The sequence below is a fragment of the Aulonocara stuartgranti genome (genome assembly GCF_965226115.1).
Source record: "Aulonocara stuartgranti genome assembly, chromosome: 6".
Lineage (NCBI taxonomy): Eukaryota > Metazoa > Chordata > Actinopteri > Cichliformes > Cichlidae > Aulonocara > Aulonocara stuartgranti.
Window position 1 is genome coordinate 12,697,818 of NC_138944.1, and position 22,109 is coordinate 12,719,926.

Below are 22,109 nucleotides of genomic sequence, written 5' to 3' on the forward strand. Positions count from 1 at the left end.
AGGCGGTGTTGCTTTATATGTAGATAAAGTTTTGAAATGTAGTCTGATTGAATGCATGTCAAGCACCATAGATAACATATTGGAATGTGTCACTATTGAAATTCATGTTGAAAAAGCTAACAATATAATTATAAGTTGCATCTATAGGACACCAGGTTCATGCCTTGAGATATTCAATGAAAAACTTGCTGCTATGTTTAGCAACCTAAATGATAAAAAAGTGCAAATAATTTGTGGTGATTTTAATATAGATTTGCTAAACCCAAATGGACATCAGAAAACAACAGATTTCATAGATACAATGTATAGTAACTCCCTTTTCCCTGTAATTATAAAACCAAGTAGAATAACAATTGATACAGCTACATTGATAGATAATATATTCACAAATAAAATTGACCATGAAATAGTAGGTGGACTTCTTATAACTGATATAAGCGATCATCTTCCTGTTTTTGCAATTTTTCAAAATTATTTTGGGATTAAAACTAAACAAAAGAATCAAACATTTGATATGATACGACATAGAACAACAAGAGCCATTGCTGCCCTCCAGGTGGACTTAAAGGAACACAATTGGAATGAGGTTTTTGCAAATGAAGATTCAAATAGTGCGTATGATGCATTCTTATCAACTGTAATTTCACTATATGAAAAACATTGTCCTTTAATGAAAATCACTAGAAAGCATCACAGATCAAATAAGCCATGGATCACAAAGGGGATAGAAGATGCATGTAAAAAGAAAAATAATCTATATAAGAGATTCATAAAACAGAGGACAAAAGATGCTGAAATAAAGTACAAGTTATATAAAAATAGATTAGTAAATATTATAAGAACAAGTAAGAAAGAATATTACCACAAATTATTGGAGCAAAGTAGAAGTAACACACAAGAAACATGGAGGATATTAAACAGTCTAATCAAAAAGGGCTCAAAAAATAAGAATTATCCAGATTATTTTAAAAAAGATAAAGATATTGTGCTTGATAAAACTAAAGACATTGAAAATGAATTTAATGATTTCTTTGTAAATGTTGGCTTTAATTTAGCAAAAGAAATTCCAGAGTCAAGAAATAATAACGACCTAAATAAACATATTACTCAGAATGTGTCCTCCATGTTTATTGGTGCTGTAACTCATAGAGAAATAATTAACATTGTGAAGACATTTAAAAATAAAAAGTCCACTGACTGTTTTGGTATTGACATGATATTAGTTAAAAGTATTATAGAATATATAGTGCAACCTTTCGCATACATTTGTAATCTGTCCTTTCAAACTGGTGTGTTTCCCTCACAAATGAAAATAGCAAAAGTTATTCCAATCCATAAAAACGGAGAGAGATGTCAGTTTACCAATTATAGGCCAATATCACTACTCCCACAGTTCTCAAAAATTTTAGAAAAGTTATTTGTTAATAGACTTGATAAATATATTGAGAAGCATAATCTCCTAAGTGATAACCAATATGGCTTTAGAGTGAAAAGGTCCACTTCAATGGCAGTGATGGAACTTGTTGAAGGGATATCTAATGCAATAGATAATAAGGAATATACTGTTGGTGTTTTTATAGACTTAAAAAAGGCGTTTGATACAATTGATCATTCTATATTAATGAATAAACTAGAGAGATATGGCATAAGAGGGATAGCATACAAGTGGATGAAAAGTTACCTGGATGAAAGATATCAATATGTCGAATTCAATAATGTAAAATCTAAGCAGTTGAAGGTAACTTGTGGTGTTCCTCAGGGCTCTGTGCTGGGCCCTAAATTATTTATATTATATATAAATGATATATGTAGTGTTTCCAAACTGTTAAAATGTGTATTGTTTGCTGATGATACCACTCTGTACTGCTCAGGTAAAAACTTAGAACAGCTTCTGACTACAGCGGAAAAGGAGTTAAATATATTAAAAAACTGGTTTGATGTAAATAAGTTATCATTAAATATAAAGAAAACAAAATTGATTATTTTTGGCACTAGACCAATGAAAAATGTATCTAAAATAAGGGTTAATGGAATTGAAATTGAAAGAGTGTACGAAAATAAATTTCTTGGAGTGATAATTGATGATAAGCTGAGTTGGAAGTCTCATATAAACCACGTGAAAACAAAAATGTCAAAAACCATTGCTATTCTCTATAAAACAAAGCATGTCCTGAACAAAAAATCATTATACACACTTTATTGTACTCTGTTGCTTCCATATATGACTTACTGTCTGGAGATATGGGGTAATGCATATAAAACGAACACTCTTCATATTTTCAAGTTACAAAAAAGAGCTATAAGAATTATAAACCAATCAAACTATATAGAACCAACTAACATTTTGTTTATTAATCTGAATACCCTGAAATTTTATGATTTAGTTGAATATAAAATGGCACAGATAATGTATAAAGCACAAAATAACTTGCTTTGCCCCAGTACTCAGAAGCTGTTCAAAGTCAGAGAGAGTCAATATGACTTAAGGGGAACAGATTTCTTTAAAAAAAACAAGATAAGGACAAATATAAAGCAGAGATGTGTTTCTGTTAGAGGAGTTAACCTGTGGAATAGTTATGACAGTGATTTAAAAAGGTGTAGTTCATTTTCCTTGTTTAAAAATATGTTTAAAAATAGAGTATTAGAAAAATATATAAATCAAGAATGAAAAGAGCAAAAGGAGAAAGGAAAAAAAAAAAAAAAACCTCTTGATTCTTTTGCTTTGATGTAGTTACTTATCTAAGGTGGAAAGTTTTTTTTTTTCTTTGTTTTTTTTTTTGTTTGTTTGTTTGTTTGTTTGGTTTTTGCTTTGTTTTATTATTTTCTTCAAGCCCTGTGTACAGGAGCTGCATACAAAAAGATATTTTGTGAAAAGGGTTGGCGTAATAAGCAAATGCTTCAGCCAATACCTTTTGATTAGCCTTGTCTCATGCTTTCTTTCTTTATGGTAGATTTTTGTTCTGTTTTCACTGTTTGTTTGTTTGTTTTTTCACTGTTTTCACTGAGATTTGAATTTGAATGCTAATCAATAAAATCAAATCAAATCAAATCAATCAAGAGTTCTAAGTAAAATAGTAAAATCTGTCTGTTGAAACTTATTCATCTTGTGAGTATGAGAATATGAGTTTGAGACTTTTACATCATTGCGTTCTGTTAACGGTCTCCCAATAATGGGGGGTTGTGTACTTTTGATAGTGTAATAGTACATAGGTGTTCATATCATTTAATAGCAGGTAGACCGTGGTGTGACCTTAAGGTTTTATATGACATCGGCGTGATGTTGCAATGTCACCATTGTTGCAAAAAATAAATAAAAATGTTGATCAATACATTTACATTAGATGACAGTAAAAAGGAGTCTTCAATGTGGTAAAGTTCATATAAAAACATTTAATGCAAATCTGAGATTGTTTTCCCCTTAGTTTGAAGCAATATCGAGTTATACTCTGACCTCAAGATAAAAAATAAAAAAGCTAAACAAAGACTAGATATTCAATATGAAGTTGAAGGACAGCAGAACAACATCTTTAATTTACTTTTTATTGATATTGAAATCAAATGGACATCAAACAAACATGGTCAACCAACATCTGGCTAGGATCTAGTTCTCTTTAAACCCACAAATGTCTAATTTTAGTGACATAAATGTTTTATATAATGTATATATATTGCCTTCTGTTTATGTACATAGGTACACGCATCAAGTACATACACTGCTGAGGTTTAAACACACATACAAATAGGTCACATTTATTGTAATGACTGGACTTCAGTTCCTGACTAGGAGGGGGAGAGGCTTTCAAAAGAAATGCATAGTTTAACACAATATGCCACAAGCAGGCTCTACACACAGTTTAAAGTACACACACTGAATTTGGAGTTCTGTCTGAAGAGTTTGGTCCTTCAAATCAAAATCAGAAATGCTTTGTACTGGACATGCTGCGGAAAGAAATGTGAATGAAACCATGTAATATCAACTCTCAAAAGTAAAAATATTAATGAGGCTGACAGATTAACAGCGACAACACAGCGTTATAGGAATGATATCGGGGGGGGGGGGGGGGGGGGGGCATTGTAAAGCACTGTAGTGTAGCTGTTGGCCCAAACAAATGTCAGCCCTTCCCTTTTCGTGTCCCAACTCACCACCCTTGCACAACTGTCACACACACCTTGAGACCTTGTGTAGATCTGTCCTTGATTTCATTTTTACTAAACAAGGGAAACAAAGTCTTGACTGATTTATTAAAGAGGTGTATAGGTAAAATCTTTAAGGGGCAGAAAATAGTGAGCAGGTACATCAAGGCTAATCTTTACAGCCCTGCCAGGAGGAAATACATCAGGGTAAGGCAAGTGACTATACCCTGTGAGGTGGGGGAAACAAGGCTGTGCATGACTGACAGATATAGACACAGGGGTGTAAGTGCCCCTTGATATCAGAATACAAATGGAGGGGCATGAGAAGTTGGTTTCGTTGACGTGTCATGGAAAAAGATGATATGGAATGATTTCCCGAGCAGCCTTGGGTGTCTAGCGGACTAGTGGGGACTGCTTCAGGGAGATGAGGACCGAACGCATGCGGGACACATCCTTAGCCTGCTTGCTGGACTTGGGATTAAAGTCACAGAGCCGTGCCACCCGCTCCCACTCTGTGCCTGGGTTGTTCTCATCCAGATCTGAAATCATGGCTTCCTCAGCCGCCCTGTAAGCATTAAAGGAGGAAAAGACAGAAGAGCGAGCCCATCAGTGTGTGAAGTCGTAAGATACACAGCTGTGCAGCCCTGAAGAAGATCTCTGCTGACTAACATCACATACAAGTTCTTTAGACAAAGTCAGAGGCGCCAACAGTGAAATTTTGACTCAAGTTCTCAGTTTTGGTTACACTGAAATTGAACTTTAAGCCTGGCATTAAAAACTCAGTTTTTCCATCTGATTTTGTCTGGGTTGGACTTTTTTAGTTCAGCAGCGTCTACCTCAGGGCTGGACAGTCCAATCACTACACACAAACATCCATCTATCTTTACTCCCAAAACTGAGTAATCAACAAGGAACAAGCTTTCCCGGCTACATTACCTGTGGCATGCCCCCCACTTTACAGAATACAGCAAGTCACCTGTATATTCTACTCTCAACATCAGGGGGAGATATATACACAACAATGAGATATCAAGCTCAAGCCAAAAACAACCAACCCACCCCCCAAATAATAATAATAATAATAATAATAATAATAATAACAATAACAACAATAAATTAAGAAAAATGTGTTTCTGGCTGGATAAAATTGCTGTTCATTAAGGAACTCAACAAGAACCAAGTATAGTGATATGTAGTTATCTGTATACTTGTCCTTGATTAATAGGAACAGTAATACATGTTCAGATTTTTAATCAAGCCTAGCAGAAAAACAAAACGAAAAAAAAAAATGCATTAAGCATGCATTGGCAAGCAGAAAAGCGGGGTGTTTCAGCTGTGGCAAGGAATGCGCTGACGTTGAAATTATGTGTCTCAAATGCCAAACAGATAATTAACTTTAAAATATTTAGGCACGGGTGTGGGTTCATTAAATCCATCAAAGACCAAAAAAAGGCCTTTACAAAGATTACTTATGTAGTTAAACAAATGCAAACAAGAACAAAAACAAATTAAAATAAATTAAATTGATCAGTTCCACTATTACAAGGCAATTTGAGATTCAAGCCACAGATATGGCTAAACTCTTGTGACACCCCATCCACAAACATGAAACTCAATGCTATTCTTTGGTTCTACTTAAAAGGATCTTTTGTAGTCTCCACCCCACCTGAGCTAATAACTTAAACACAGTACACAAAGAAAAATAGGGCAGGTGAGAAGCTAATGAGCATTCACTTTCACAACCATCTACAATACACAAGGGACTAGAAGGACCACAACATCACAGGAGGAACATTATACCAAACTCTAGGCTCTGGATCTAACTCTTGTGCTATTCAACTGGGTACCTCTGCAATGCACTATAAACACATACACAGACAGAACTGCATCTAACCCCTGTGAAAATGATAAAGTATTTTGAAATTCTGGGGTTTTATATTTTTACTTAACTGGTCTAGGCGGTAGCAAGGATGGTTAATATGTGTGCTTTAAGGTGCATAGGAAAAGAAAACAGGGAGAAACAGTTTCACAAGTCAGAATTTAGGAGAGAGAGAAAGAAAGAGGGGGGGGGGGGTGAAATAAAAGACAACAAAAATGAGCTCAAATGCAGATGTTTAAAGTCAGCATGCAAAAGCAACATTTTTCTTTTGGCTTTATTTTCCTAAAAATGAAAATGATTAGTGTGCAGCCTTTGGTTTGCTAAACTGAACTGATCTTCTATGTTTTCTATAAATAAAATATCAGCTTCTCAATCTGTAATAAAGTTAATAAATTTAACCATCTGCATCATCTCAGTAATCTGATCTACAGAGTCCAACAGCTCACTTATTTTTCATGAATTATAAACACACAATGTTCCTACATTTGCAAATAACACTCCAATTCTCACTTCCTCCAAATAGTAGGTATAGAGTGACACCAATCAGATGGAGGAAGACGGAAGTGGAGCGATTAAGATTCAGTGTCATTCTGCATTACTAAGACTAAAATTTCATTCTGTGTTTAGGTGAGTACAACAATAAGTTGGAAAGCTCCACGGGTGTGCACATTTTGAGAAAAGGACTATTCAAATAACACAAAGACAGCGGTAACATGATGCTAATTTTCAGATGAGCAGCTCAACAAGAAAGAAACTAAACACTTTAAAATGCTGGAGGCAATGTAGGAATAACAAGAGGCCTGGAATTTCTTTACATGAAACCAGGTTTTGCACCAATCTAAATTCTTACATTTGGCAACTAAGCTGACAGCAACAAAACGTGCACACCACAATGAAGGCTAATGGATATACCCAAGTAATTTGATAGCAGAACCAAAGGCTGCACAGCTCAAGCTATTCGATAGCTAGCTGGGCGTATCAGCAGGTCATCTTAACATTCTAATAAAGCATGAACACAGCTCAGTTTGAAGCAGTTGTGTATCCACGATTTGATATCTTCACATTTCTTATATATAAAAAATAAATAAATAAATGCAATAATTACTACTGCCTGGAAACGAACTCCAGGCTCATTCAGCATTTAAGAAAAAACCTGGCATGTGTTTCTAAATAATTACGGTTTTCTTAATCATTTATAGGCTGATGTTTATATAATACTAAGAAACCTCAAAAGTACCATTGTGAAGTGAAATGATTTACCGTCTACACAAAGTTTGCTGCTTCAGTTTAGCAATTTCCTTCTTTGCCGTGAAAACAAATGAATACGAGAGGAAAAAAAGCGTTTGAAAGTTTCAAATCTGAGAGAAGGACAGATTTCCTATCCTGAAACAAACATAATTCATGGGGAAACTGTATCAAAAGAATTCGTTAACCGTGAGTGTCAGGAGTGTGAAGATATATCCGGCCCTCGAGGCCTGGAGTTCAACACTCCTGGCCTATGGCATTCACCCAATAAAGAATGCTACCATTGTTTGTTTGTTTGTTTGTTAGTTAATTAGTTAGTTAGTTTATTTGCTTGTTTTAATCAATTTTAAATCATGCTTTTTATTTGTTCTTGTTTCTAATGTCTCTGTAAAGCACTTTGAATCACCTTGTTGTTGAATTGTGCTATACAAATAAACTTGCCTTGCCTTACCAAAACATCCTGCAACAGCAACTTCTTCCAACCACCCAAGAACAGTTTGGTGAATAACAATGCCTTTGCCAGAATGATGGAATACCATACCATGAGGCCAAAGTGATAACTAAGTGGCTCAGGGAACAAAACATTGAAATTTAAGGTCCATGACCAGGAAACTATCCTTAATCCAATTGAGAACATGTGGTCAATCCTCAAGATGTGGGTGAAAAAGCAAAAACCTGCTAACTGTGACAAACTCCAAGCAGTGATTATGAATGAATGTGTTGCCATCACTCAGGATTTGGCCCAGAAGTCGACTGACAGCATGCCCGGGCGACTGCAGAGGCCTTGAAAAAGAAGAGCCAGCAAATATTGACTCTTTGCATAACGTTGATGTAATTACCAATAAAAGCCTGTGAAACTTATGAAGTGCTTGTAATTATACTGGTTTACATCACAGAAACAACTGAGAAAATTTTTTTTTTTTTTTTTTAAATCTAAAAACAATGAAGCAGCAAACTTTGAAAACCAGTAAGTGTGTCATTCTCAAAACTTTTGGCCATGATTATAATATATGAGATTAAGGAAAAGAAAAACCACACACAATTGCTTCAACCCATCTCTACATATCTTACTTGTAAGTAAAACAAGAAAACCAACATTAATAAAGTTGTTAAGTGGAAAAAAACCCAAAACATTTTCATTAATTTTTTACGCAGTTGGTTTAAGCAGGTGTTAATTGTTAGAAATTTATGAAATGCATTTGGATAATGAGTTGCTGAAGAGAATCAAAGAGAAATGAATGAGAAATTAACATGGGCACAGTTGTGAAAGTATTCATTTGATTTCCATGGATGTGATGGCATGCGTTACTGAAATATACCGACAGGCATCAAACTCACAAATGTCATGCAGATGATATGGATATGGAGTTCAAATTATAAATGCAGTTTATATTTGGAAAAAGTTCAAGCTGGATAGGTAAAGTAACGATTATGAATCCAAGCACTTCAAATGTATGACTGAAGGAGAAAGTAACACATGGCAGCAGAAAGAAGGTAAACTGATGCTCTAAGAGATATGTGATGTCAATGGCTGTTGACAATGGGGGAAAAAAACAAAACAAATAAACAATAAGAGGAGGATGTTAGTTGGAGCAACATACACATAACCAATGAGCTCAGAGAAGGGTTGCTTGTAGAAGTCTTCATCCAACACCCTGGACAAATATCCGCCCAAACGACAGAGCAGCAAGAAGGCAGGAGAAAAGAGAGAAAGTGGTAAAAGGGAGAAGAGGAATGGAAACACAAGCACTGCAAGTTACCGTACAATAATATGCTTAGGAATATAACCAATCAGGTGTTTGATCAGTGTCAGAGGGATTTAAAGACTGTTTAAAGAAAGTTTTACATCTTTAATGCCATTGCACCAGTCATGCACAACACACTTTTAGTTCTTCATACCTCTCACATTTTGAATACTTGACACATTTTTAACTAATTAGCCTAACAGTGGAATCTCTTAACCCAGTATGTTATAGCTATAACAATAAGCGTAACCCCACATCAGTGCATGCAACGCTGTAAGAAAAATCATGTGACAGGTGAAACAGCTGCTGTGCTGAACAGCAGTGCAGTGTCTGACACGTAAGCGCAACTTTTGAATCATTCGCATTTGTGCTGAGGAGTAGACGAGACCACTTTAAGTGCCATTTGTGCTTTTAAATTTTTGGCTTGTCATCACCCACTACACAAAGGGACCATGGAGGAAAAAGAACATTTTTCCAATCTGGGATCGTTTAACTCCCGCCCACATACACAAGAAAAAAAAAAAAAAAACACTTGTGCATTCTGCATTTGACATAATAATAATAATAATAATAATAATAGATTGGGTGCCTTGAAAAGCACTATATAAATCCAAAGCGCTTTACAATGCCACTATTTTTAAAACCCATTACCCTGTTCTACACCTTATACGTTTCTGAAGCCAGAATACGGTAAAAGGAGCTCTGCAGATTACCTCGAAAACTGTTAGTCACCCACAGGATGTGTCGTGAGATGTCATGACCTTTAGTAAATTACCTGCATCAAGTCATGAATGCAAAAGTAGAGATGCACCGATTGACCGTTCATAAATTGGAATCAGCTTATTTTCAGTGTTTTACACCTTGTCTGGTGATCAGTCAGACTCCCATATGACCGATTATAAGCCAGTCCTTTTAATGTACGTATGACTCACATACAGCAGCACAGGCTATTAGTTGCACACCTACCCACATGCTACACTGTTAGCACGGAAGTGAGATAAGAAACAAGGGTGGCTTAATCAAACAAACAGAAAACAAAAACGTTCAGAACAACAAATCTAAAGAGATATTTAAACATGGACATTTTAAAGAAACTAACAGAGGAAAAGTAGCTAAAGCTATCCAGAGCTCAGAGGCAGCCTGAGGATGAGCAAAGGATCAAAGCGGTTATGAGGAAAATTACAGAGAAAAAGAAGACAATGTCTTGTTATCTGGTGAAGTCATTTCAGGTAAATGTGGGTGTACAACAGCTTATTTTCAGATAATTATTTATACTGCACTGAAGTAGTTTAAATTTAAAAAAAAGATCCTGTAATTGTCAAGTTTATTGACAATTACAGTTTATTTTACACGGAAGAAAGGTGGAGTTTTGTTTGTAACTGTTGTCAGTTAAAAGCCTGCAAAAATCAGTAACGGCAGATTAGAAAAATATCTAAACTGACCAAGAAAATTGCAATCGGTGCATCTCTATACAGAACCCTCCTGTGATAATAAAAGACACAGTAAAAAGTGTTTTTACCTCACAGGAAATATTTGACTCCATTTGTTTTCCTTAAAATATCACACATTAGTTATTAAATTTCCTGAAATAACAGCAAATTGCATAGACTTGTCTTAGGTATAGGTAATTTTAATGACTGAAGACATGCAGTGAACAATAACTCCAGTGTCTGGGAAACTTAATAAAGTGGAACCCCGACTTACGAAATAAATTCATTCCAGAGGGTCTTTCGTAAGTCAAAATTTTCGTAAGTCAAAATTTTCGTAAGTCAAAATTTTCCATCGCCTTTTGAGTGAGACGATGCTGGCTGAAGACGAAGTTCTTGGTGGAGGAGGACCTCGCTCATACAGTGGGGCAAAAAAGTATTTAGTCAGCCACCGATTGTGCAAGTTCCCCCACTTAAAATGATGACAGAGGTCAGTAATTTGCACCAGAGGTACACTTCAACTGTGAGAGACAGAATGTGAAAAAAAAAATCCATGAATCCACATGGTAGGATTTGTAAAGAATTTATTCGTAAATCAGGGTGGAAAATAAGTATTTGGTCAATAAGAAAAATACAACTCAATACTTTGTAACATAACCTTTGTTGGCAATAACAGAGGTCAAACGTTTACTATAGGTCTTTACCAGGTTTGCACACACAGTAGCTGGTATTTTGGCCCATTCCTCCATGCAGATCTTCTCGAGAGCAGTGATGTTTTGGGGCTGTCGCCGAGCAACACAAACTTTCAACTCCCGCCACAGATTTTCTATGGGGTTGAGGTCTGGAGACTGGCTAGGCCACTCCAGGACTTTCAAATGCTTCTTACGGAGCCACTCCTTTGTTGCCCGGGCGGTGTGTTTTGGATCATTGTCATGTTGGAAGACCCAGCCTCGTTTCATCTTCAAAGTTCTCACTGATGGAAGGAGGTTTTGGCTCAAAATCTCACGATACATGGCCCCATTCATTCTGTCCTTAACACGGATCAGTCGTCCTGTCCCCTTGGCAGAAAAACAGCCCCATAGCATGATGTTTCCACCCCCATGCTTCACAGTAGGTATGGTGTTCTTGGGATGCAACTCAGTATTCTTCTTCCTCCAAACACGACGAGTTGAGTTTATACCAAAAAGTTCTACTTTGGTTTCATCTGACCACATGACATTCTCCCAATCCTCTGCTGTATCATCCATGTGCTCTCTGGCAAACTTCAGACGGGCCTGGACATGCACTGGCTTCAGCAGCGGAACACGTCTGGCACTGAAGGATTTGATTCCCTGCCGTTGTAGTGTGTTACTGATGGTGACCTTTGTTACTTTGGTCCCAGCTCTCTGCAGGTCATTCACCAGGTCCCCCCGTGTGGTTCTGGGATCTTTGCTCACCGTTCTCATGATCATTTTGACCCCACGGGATGAGATCTTGCGTGGAGCCCCAGATCGAGGGAGATTATCAGTGGTCTTGTATGTCTTCCATTTTCTGATGATTGCTCCCACAGTTGATTTTTTCACACCAAGCTGCTTGCCTATTGTAGATTCACTCTTCCCAGTCTGGTGCAGGTCTACAATACTTTTCCTGGTGTCCTTCGAAAGCTCTTTGGTCTTGGCCATGGCGGAGTTTGGAGTCTGACTGTTTGAGGCTGTGGACAGGTGTCTTTTATACAGATGATGAGTTCAAACAGGTGCCATTCATACAGGTAACGAGTGGGGGACAGAAAAGCTTCTTACAGAAGACGTTACAGGTCTGTGAGAGCCAGAGATTTTCCTTGTTTGAGGTGACCAAATACTTATTTTCCACCCTAATTTATGAATAAATTCTTTACAAATCCTACCATGTGGATTCATGGATTTTTTTTTCACATTCTGTCTCTCACAGTTGAAGTGTACCTCTGGTGCAAATTACTGACCTCTGTCATCATTTTAAGTGGGGGAACTTGCACAATCGGTGGCTGACTAAATACTTTTTTGCCCCACTGTATTTATCAATAATTTCTTTGTTTCCATCGAGAGCACTTTACGCTTCTTTTCACTTGCAGAAAGTTTTTTCGGCCACATTATGAATGAACGATAGGCTAATTGCAAACGAAAAGCACACGAAATAGCGCACTGCAACAACAATACGTCTTTCACGTGAACAGCGAAACGCAAGTACGAAAGCCAAGGAGTTTCACATGATTTGGAAGGCATTGTGAGCATTCTGGGCTCAGCCAGCAGATTTCGTTACGCGGGCATTTTGCTGTACCACGGGCAGAAATATTGCAGTTAAGTGCCTTCGTAACTTGAATTTTTCGTTAAATGGGGTCTTTGTAAGCCGGGGTTCCACCGTATTTTTTGGACCATAAGGTGCACTGTCGATGAATGGGTCCATTTTCATACATAAATCGCCCCAGATTATAAGGTGCACTGTCGATTTTTGAGAAAATTAAAGGATTTTAAGTGCGCCTTTTAGTGTGAAGAATAAGTGGAGGTCAAATAGCATTTTAACTAAAAAGGTGGTGAAAAGCCACATGAGATTTCCCCTTAGAGAGAATGGATTTTCTTTAAAATATGAACCTGTAGACAACTGAAACAAAAACTGATGCCACACACAAATGGGGAGACCAGCATACTGTGTTTCTTGAAATTCAAGGATAGGTTATTCCGATTCTTCCTGAAAAAAAAAAACATATGGATACAAATTTCAGTAATTAGTTGTAAACTTACTCAAGGATACAGAAGTTGAGTGACCGGATGGCCATCATTTCTTCCCCTGCCACAACCGACAGATCTACATTCTTTTTAAGCTGAGATAACTCACATATCCCCACAGTCTTCTTTCATTTTTATTGATCTTCCATCCTGTTTCTATGCGTTGACTATCATTGACTACAGTACCTGTTATTGGTTTTGGTTTTCTCCAGCTGCTCATTCTGCCTGGCATGCCATTCCTCCAGCTCCACCTTGGCCTTCTCCTTCCATTCCGTCTCCTGCTGGCGAGAGTTAGCATCTGCAGAAGTAAACGCAAAAATACAGAAATCACGCTCAAGAGCAGAGACTGATAAAAGAATAAACATCCCCAAAAAGATGATGAACATAATGATGTGAAAGGAAACAGGGACAGAAATAATTGGTTAACACTGTATGTGGAATATCCAGTAAAGGAAGGTCATTTACACAACAATATTTCAATAAAAAAATCTGCGATAATATTTCTGATGATACTTGCATACAGTGACACAACAAGACAAGTTGATGTTACAAAAGTGGCTAGATCAAAAACTATTAAAAAGGTACTAAATGTCATAAGGATCTAATGCTTAGCGATCAGAGATGCCTGGGGTTCACACACTGTCACTCACAAAGTAAACCCCTTGCATTGCTATAGCAACGGTATTGCAACATGATAATTTATATCATGTAAAAATTGTTACCAATATTATCGTTGACAATGTGATATAGCACAGCCCAAATCTCCACCTTTACTTATCACATCTCACATATCAGTGTTCTGTCCTACCCTATAATAAAGCGTTCTTCTGGTTGCTTACCTAGCTCCTCCAGCCTCTCTCTTTGCTCCTCCCTCCACTTACGTAGACTTTCTGGTTCAGCCTGCAGTCGGTCTGCATTAGAAATTGCTGCATAGGCATCTGATGGACCATTGCTTTCCTGAGAAAGGAGCAAAATGGTAAGCACAGTTTTATCAATATTTCCAATGATTTGGCTATTTATCCATTCATGTTCAGTGTTTCATTTTTCTAACCCGTATGTGAAAGTTGTCATTAAAGTGGAATTGGCTTCCGCACCCCCACACCCCAATACGCATAGCGTACATGTACTCTTAGAAGATTCTCTCACTGACAGGAAAGGAAGAAATGTTGCAATGACAGCACAGGAAAAGGAAGCTGAAGTGACTAACAGACAAATATTCAAAAGCTCGGCTACTAAAAATCACTGTTACGGTGTTAAAAGGAAATTAGTATTTTCCAATGACGCACACAGTGAAAATTCAGCAGAATTGATATATAAACATCTCTTGAGCAAATCTTAGTATTCAAGTAAATGAATTTCAAGGATAATTGCTGTTTGTTATATTTATATAACAAACAGCAATTATCCAGGAAATCAAGGAACATAACTAAAATGAAATGTGTCAAGAAGCAAAGAAGTTTAAATCCAAACATGAGAATCTTCAATGTCATGTTTTTAAACTGATGCTAGTAAGCTGTACAGAGTGAAATGTTTTTGTTTTTTTTTAATAAATCACCCCCTTTGATCTTTACTGAAGGCCAATTGCCTGCCATCAGGCACTACTTTGAGTCACTGAACTGGTTGCAGGTCATCCATGAGCAGCCATGGTGCTGAAAGTCTGCAGTCTTACCAATTTCAAATAGGTCTGTACCAGAAAAGGCCCCACTCATTGTTGTATATCAATGCATCTGTGGGCCCTGTACTATGAAGCAACTTCAACACACTGAGATTATCTTTTTGTTTTGTAGATTCAAATCCTTCTTTATGGTGCAGGCATTTAGTACAGACCATCCTTTTCATCCCTCTATTTATTCTTCCTTTAACACTATACGTTAGTGCATACACAAACAATAATTTCTGTATTAAAAGATTTTAATCCTTTGTGCACTTATACACACAAAACACAGGAACAAACACAAGGTGATTTCCAACATGATAACTAAAGAGCAGATGACATTACCCCATGAAGCTCTCCATTGATGGCACCATCTAAAACAGGTAGAGGTGAGACTGCAGTTAGAAATCAAGCAGACAAATTAAGGCATAAACATGACAAAACATCTTGAAATATTAAATGTCCTAAAAGAGATTTTTACCATGCCTTGAACTTGTCTAATGGAGTACCAATTACTGTTGCTAAATGCACTCCTGTTTCGTAATAATGGATGTCAGCATTTCTGACCAACAATTCCTACAACTGAGGCTAGATTGGAGGAAATGAGTAAGTCATGAACAAAGGTTGTTAAGCTGTGCCCATTTCCTAAGTGGCTGACACAAACTGCTGTAAATGTAGCCGCAAGCAATCAAGTTAATTGGAAAGCAATGAGTGGCAGTGCCAGCAGCAGTAGCTTATTTCAGCATAAAATAGCATGTATTAATAAAGGACTTCAAGTTTCACCTGTACGTGTTCCTTGTGAGTTCAAAGTAATCTTACACAGGTTAATATCAACGCTAACCATGTCCACTTGGCTAATCTGCTAGCTCAGTTAGCCTTAGCTTTAGTGTCCGTTCAGGGCCAAAATAGCGTCTAGATTAACCGCATGTTGAACGTTTAGTTACACGTACACAAAATCCTCTATCACTAATGACGCCAAACAGACAACATACAGCGACATTTTCTTCGCTTGAGGATAACAGCCACGCACCGTTAGTGTCTCCTAGCGAAGAGGGGACATCTCCACTGTCCAAGATGCTGAAGCCTTCGTCGTTTTCAATGCCCGCAATTTCGCTTTCCTGCTGGGCCAGGAAAGCGGCAGCGGGGTCCTCCTCCGAGCCGACACCGTTTCCAGCACTGGGCGCGTTCAGCATGTCAAAATCGTCCATGTTGTCTGTAGTGATAGAGGGATAAAACTGTGAAACAACGAGCAGGTGTAGCACCACTGAAACCGATTAGACCAGCAGGAAGAAGGACGAAAGGGGAAAACGGTAAAAGCTGGCGTAGCGGAAACATCAGAGTAACCAATCACAAGCAAGAATGGATTACTGGCAGTAGTCATGGCCAATCATGTAACAACTTTCTCATAACGGGACCAATCAAATATTTGAAAGCGTTTCATGCGGATCCCATGACCTGCTGGGTGCTGTTGTCAGAAATAGAGAAAAATCTGCAGTATTTTTTTTTAATCTGCTGCACGTTTAACACACAACTGTTTGCATAGCTATGATTGGGAATTCGTCAGATAAGAAAAATAAAATTAAAATTTCAGCATTTTTTTCTGTTTTATTTCCTCAGGTTTTTCGTTTACCCTCTAACTTTACAAGGCCTGTCATTGATTTAACTCCCTGATATTGCTTAACCCTTATATTGGAAAATTGTCTTGAACTGTCTTATTCGATCACAGACCGTTATTCCAGTTATTTTAGTCTTAGGACTAAGACTTCTGTCGTCTTCTGTCAAAAAGTTTTCCAGCTTCCTCTTCATAACCCTGGCAGCAGTTGTGTCCCGCCCCAGTATAATTCCGCGCTGGTTAATTATTTACAGTTCTGACAGTATCAAAGGGCTCAGGTGGCAAGCGTTCACCTGACTCAGGTTATATAGCTGGGTGCAACTGCTCTTTTAAAACAGGAATACTATCGGAGTTACTAAGGGAAGACTTAAACTATTAGTTTGTTTATTTTTATAGTAATTGAAAGATAACATTCAAAGAAGTTCAAAAACTCCACCACAACTGATTTGAATTACTAATACATATGCTGAGTGAACTGTACACTACTGAAATATGAATTACTTTACTGACAAAAGACTATATTATCATCGCCATGACTTCTCCATGAAAAATCGCCCTTTACAATGCTTTTACCTAAATTAATATTATGCTGCAATTTACTGTATCAGCTAGGCAACTCCAGGCCTCGAGTGCCGGTGTCCTGGAGGTTTTAGATGTGTCCATGATCCATCACAGCTGATTTAAAGGGCTAAATGACTCCTCAGCATTTCTTTAAGTTCTCCAGAGGCCTGAAAATGAACTAATCATTTGATTCAGGTGTGTTAACCCAGGGTGCGATCTAAAACCTGCAGGACACCGGCACTCGAGGCCTGGAGTTGCCTACCCCTGAGCTAAACTCACAGTATTAACAGTTTCACAGGTGATAGCTTTGCACAATAGTCGCAATCTCTTAAACAATACATTTAAGACAGTCAGTTATGTTTGTGACTACAAGCTGGTATGCCCCAAACACCCCTATTTAACTACTGTTGCAATCTACATTATGTAAGTATTTGCTAAACTAAGTAAAGATTTTTTTAAAAAGTCCATCATTATTTTAGACAGGAAGCCTCTTCAAGCACATTCACAAAAATTAACTGCTACAACTACAAAGCATGAATGCGATGATGGAATTGAATAGTAAAACAATGGGCAATTTATTTACTACAAGGCAATCGAATCCAGTTTGTGTTTAGTGGGAGAAACCGTGCTGCTTGGTTCCAGAAAGAAGGCAACAGAGTCGTGAACCACATGACCTGTAGTGCAGCAGATCATCTAGCTTCTCCATTTAGGGGTTGCCACAGCAGCTCATCTCTTTCATCTTCTTCTGTCACACCAACACCTTGCATGTCTTTGTTCACTACATCCATGCACCTCCTCTGAGGTCTTCCTTTTTTCTCATGACTGGCAGCTCTACACTGTAAAAACTGTGACTAGAGGTTACTTAAAAAAGTTATGGCAACAAAGTGACACTTGAAATAATTAAGTAGATTTTAATTTCAAAAGATTTATGTAAAATGTAGAGAAAATGTTAATTAAATTCAAATAGAAAACAAAAGTAGATATTAATAGAATTAAACTGTAAATATGTGTTGGATTTAGGGTCAAAATCTCAAACTGAAGGTTGAAATTGCCCAACTTTACCAAAAAAAATAATTGATATGAAATAAGTCTCTGAGAAAAATTACTTTGAATTTACTAACTATCTGGCAAAGGTTTAGTAAAAACTTCCTAAAATATCCATTACAAAGAAATGAAATCTTCTTGTTTTTTCAGTAAAACTCAAATTGGATTCAATAATTTTCCAAATAAACCTTAAAAATAATGACTGAATAATAAGAGAAAATGAAATGGATTTTACTTATTTTCTGAGTAAAATGAATCAATTTCACAAAGAAAACATCAAAACAGTAATTTGTTTTATTGTGGAAAATAAAACACAGTAATTTATAATATAACATTTTTCTGCTCGTATACACTGAATTCTCATCAACAATCTCCTGATCTCCTAAATACATTCCTCTGCTGTAAATTTGTTTTAGTGTCATAAACAGTTTATCACACAGCTTTGTGTACAGAGCAACAGCAACATAAACTGCATGAATGTAAACCAGTTTTGTAAAAAAGAAATTAATCTTTAGACTGTAATATCAACATGAACCTGAAATTTGAATATCTTTTACCGTTTCCTTTATCTCTGTTACTTATTTATGATTGACAAACAAAAACTTTAGTTTGTCAATCTTTTGTTAAATTGAATCACTCAATATAACTGTAGAACAAAGGTTTTTCACTCATGTACATGGAATATCAATAATGTAAATCAACCTTTTATCCCAATTTGGATGTTTAACCTGAGAAAATCTAAGACACATGTAAGAGGAAGTAACATTTCTACAGCTACAGGACTGCACTTCTGTTAAATTTTAAAGTTGTTTTAAACCAATGTTTTATAGTAACATACACTATAAACAAAGAAAAGCTTCACTAGTGATTCCTCCAATTTGCTGCCTTTCAAACAGAATATTCCTAAGAAACTTGTAGGTAATAAAAAACAAAATTAAAATGAAGAGCACAAATACAGCCTGACACATTGCAGGTCATTTGGGTAAGATATGAATAAGATGAAATTAACTTAAAAACTGAAAAGATAGCTGCATCTAACAAAGACAAACCAAAGGTTTTCAGTGAGCTTACTTCCCTTTCATTCTTTCAGAGTCCTCGTTTAAGCCAATAACTTGTTCTTGAGGCTGTTCACTTTTGGTGAGAGCTTAGCACAATCCAGTTCAAGGAAAAGTTTCTGGAATACTTCCAAGGTGTATTTTAGCTCTTTGGGATAGGCAAGATCGACTGCATATGTCAATCCAACCAGCATTGCGCATGCTCTTGGAAAATTGCCCAGAGCAGGCATAACTCTCACACCCTCCAGCACAATGCCAATGTCATCCTCCTCAGATCCAACAGCCTTGATTTTGTAGATTTTCATCCTCTGTTCAGAAAGATCTTGTGACACACCATCCTCATCAGCATCCTGAAACAACAAACACATGGGTTTTCTGACTGTAGTTGCACACATGAAATATTTCCTGGACACATCCTGTAGCTGAATGACAAATAAAACATGATAATGCCTCAAATTATTTGAAACTTGACAAACACATATGAATAACAAAAACAGAATAATGTTTCTACTTCAACACTTACACTGTACTCTTTGATCAGTTGATCAATGGACTCCCCAAGGTACACCATCAAGCACTGAATAACCAGATTTCTGGTTATGTTATTGCTAGGATTGCTTGGTGACTGAAAATGAGCAAGAATTCCAAAAATTACCATCAGATAAGTGACCATTTATTAAGACAAAACTGTGAGAATTGGCAGTATTAAAAAAAACTGTTAAATATCAAATTATCATCACATGGAGCATTATGTGCGATAATTAGCTGATGTTAATGCACATGCCTGGGTGCTGACAGTCAACACAAAGGTATTGTCAACATGCTTGACAGGTTCAATCTTTAAATGTGTCGTTTTAGTAAATTACATTAATTTAGTCATTTAGTTTTTTTATCTAATTTAGTTTATGTTCGTCAGAAAGGGTTTTTCCTTCTTGGGACAAAACAAAAACCCAGCAATACCTGTACTTGTGTTTTTTTGTTTGTTTTTTGTTTGTTTTTTTTACTAAGAATAGACATGTATTTAAAATACAATTAAAACATGAAACCCATAATTGTGTTGTTAATTATATCAGTGACGTCCTGGCGTCCTCTTGCACTGACAAAAACATGCAAACAAATTAGTGGAGCTGTGCACCATGCAAATGAAATTTGACAAAAAAATTCTTTAAATAAAATTCCAAGCTGAAATGTCTGTGGAAAATACCTTGGCTATGATAGCCTGCAACTTCAATCCCATGCTGATCAGGTGAATTTAAGTTGAGGGATCTTCCATTACCTGAAAGGAAAGCAACATTATCATTTTTGACGTTTAGTCAGCTGTGTAAAAACCAAGGAGGAACCCACCCGGGGGATTAATAAAGTTTTATTTTATCTAATCTAATCTAATAACTTTAATCTCAGCCAAACCGATTTACTCACGAACAAATAAAACACTGAAAAAAACCAAACAATAACATTTTTAGGTTGTCTAAGTGACTTATACATTACGTTTAAACTGAGTAGCGAAACCCCGCGGTGATCTGAAAATGATGTGCCGGGAGTTGTGCCGTTCTCAGCGGCTTCAGTGACCCTCGAGCTCCCGGCTTGCTATCGAGCTGGTGGGTAGCAGATGCTCCGAAAACGTCGAAGCACTTTTGCAAACATGCGATATCTTGATAAACCGAGCAGATATTTGATGTTTACACAGCTACTTTCGCGCCTGAAAATATGTTAAAAGTTTATTTTGTGACCCAGAAAGATTACTAAGAGTAATTTTAAAACTTAGTAGCGGCCGCCATTATTGGAAACTGGAGTTCGAAAAACTGACTGTGGCTGACAAAATCACTCACAACTGACTGCAAAACCTTTTCATGAACTTTTAAACGTGGATGAAAGGCGTTAAAACTCATCGGAATATACCGTTGATATTTTTTAATACGGTAAAACATGTGGTTAGTTAAAGCTGTTCAATAACACAGTCGTGAAGGCTTGGAAAGTGACCTTGTGCTAGCAGTCCACTAACTGCCATTTGTGTAAAAATACGATACTATCATTACAGTGATGATTATTAATAAAATTTCGACGTATCATACTGTTTAAAACCTTTACTCAAAACCGATATACGTTATTGTTTAAACCGTGTCTTATATTTGAACAAATTAAGAAGTCTTACCTCTGACAAAATGGAGACGTCCACTCATGAAGCGCGTGTGTCCTGCACGTGGCACAAAGGATTATGGGCGGAAGTGTACAATGATTAAAATGAAAATGCTTTCATCAGTTAAATCTATTAGATTTCTTAAATTTTTTTACTACTCAAACATTTTTTTTAAATCTACTCAACAAACCATTGCTGAATTTACCCCAAACAAAACTGTGTAAATTTAAATAACTGAACATCTCAAAATTGTTGAATTTTGCTTAGATTTGATTAAAACTACTCATACACGTTTTTACTGAGTAATAATTACTATTACTCTCCTATTAGATTCTAATTAACCCCAATCACAGTTTTTACAGTGTATATTTAACATCTTTTGCTCAGCGTATCCACTATCCCTCCGTACGTCCAACCCAGACTCAGCCTCGTCTTCCAACTCCTCAACCTGAGCTGCCCTTTTGATGTACTCTTTGTAAATCTTGTCCATCCTAGTCACTCGTGATGAAAATCTTAGCCACTGGAATTCTACAGGCTCCACCCCTGTCTTTTTGCTAATGCCACCTTCACCAAACAGTACATCAAAGCAGGTCTGACTACTATTTAGACTTTCTCTTTCACTACTGCTCCCCTGACACTTGTGCCCATCCACGTCACCCTGGCTGTACTCTCTTCTTCACCTCTCTTGCCCATTGTCCATTGCTTTGGATGGTTGACCCAAGGTATTTGAACTCATACACCTTTAGATCCCCCTTTTATTTGTGCAAATGTAATTGTTTTTCATTCCACTTCTTTCCAGGCTCTCTTCCACTTGCTCCCTTAAGATTACAATGTTGTCTAGAAACATAGTCCACTAAGACTCATGCCTCCTCTGTCCA

The 22,109-nt window shown here is 36.9% G+C and overlaps 2 protein-coding genes across 4 annotated transcripts; both read right to left on the reverse strand.

Moving 5' to 3' along the window:
- Positions 1 to 3,526: 3,526 nt before the first annotated feature.
- Positions 3,527 to 16,150, reverse strand: clta (clathrin, light chain A). 2 transcript variants are annotated; one of them, XM_082536821.1, is made up of 7 exons: positions 15,853 to 16,150; positions 15,168 to 15,196; positions 14,008 to 14,125; positions 13,355 to 13,466; positions 8,860 to 8,913; positions 6,085 to 6,120; positions 3,527 to 4,699 (listed from the first exon to the last, which is right to left on the reverse strand). In XM_082536821.1, exons 1-7 carry the CDS (start codon positions 16,028 to 16,030, stop codon positions 4,528 to 4,530), a joined length of 699 nt encoding a protein of 232 aa, XP_082392947.1. In that variant the 5' UTR covers positions 16,031 to 16,150; the 3' UTR covers positions 3,527 to 4,527. The 2 variants fall into 2 exon arrangements, with proteins under 2 accessions (XP_082392947.1, XP_082392948.1); XM_082536822.1 differs by lacking the exons at positions 6,085 to 6,120; positions 8,860 to 8,913 and having other exon boundaries at positions 15,853 to 16,145.
- A 2,169-nt stretch (positions 16,151 to 18,319) lies between these two features.
- On the reverse strand, positions 18,320 to 21,380 carry LOC309707628 (uncharacterized protein). 2 transcript variants are annotated; one of them, XM_082535047.1, is made up of 4 exons: positions 21,247 to 21,380; positions 20,299 to 20,370; positions 19,618 to 19,719; positions 18,320 to 19,444 (listed from the first exon to the last, which is right to left on the reverse strand). In XM_082535047.1, the coding sequence occupies exons 2-4, from the start codon at positions 20,329 to 20,331 to the stop codon at positions 19,139 to 19,141; spliced, it is 441 nt and encodes a 146-aa protein (XP_082391173.1). In that variant the 5' UTR covers positions 20,332 to 20,370; positions 21,247 to 21,380; the 3' UTR covers positions 18,320 to 19,138. The 2 variants fall into 2 exon arrangements, with proteins under 2 accessions (XP_082391173.1, XP_082391174.1); XM_082535048.1 differs by lacking the exon at positions 21,247 to 21,380 and adding an exon at positions 20,583 to 20,924.
- Between the last annotated feature and the right edge of the window lie 729 nt (positions 21,381 to 22,109).

What these genes read in the sequence shown, in the direction of transcription:
- clta (XM_082536821.1), bottom strand. Translation starts at nt 16,030, where the DNA reads ATGGACGATTTTGACATGCTGAACGCGCCCAGTGCTGGAAACGGTGTC. An exon ending in AGAGAGGCTGGAGGAGCTAG is followed by an intron (nt 13,467 to 14,007) that starts GTAAGCAACCAG and finishes TTACTTCTGCAG; the next exon opens with ATGCTAACTCTCGCCAGCAG. An exon ending in CCTTGCTACCGCCTAGACCA is followed by an intron (nt 4,700 to 6,084) that starts GTTAAGTAAAAA and finishes TAATGCTTACAG; the next exon opens with GGCGGCTGAGGAAGCCATGA.
- LOC309707628 (XM_082535047.1), bottom strand. Translation starts at nt 20,331, where the DNA reads ATGGGATTGAAGTTGCAGGCTATCATAGCCAAG. An exon ending in TGCAGGCTATCATAGCCAAG is followed by an intron (nt 19,720 to 20,298) that starts GTATTTTCCACA and finishes GCTCATTTTCAG; the next exon opens with TCACCAAGCAATCCTAGCAA. An exon ending in AACTGATCAAAGAGTACAGT is followed by an intron (nt 19,445 to 19,617) that starts GTAAGTGTTGAA and finishes TTGTTGTTTCAG; the next exon opens with GATGCTGATGAGGATGGTGT.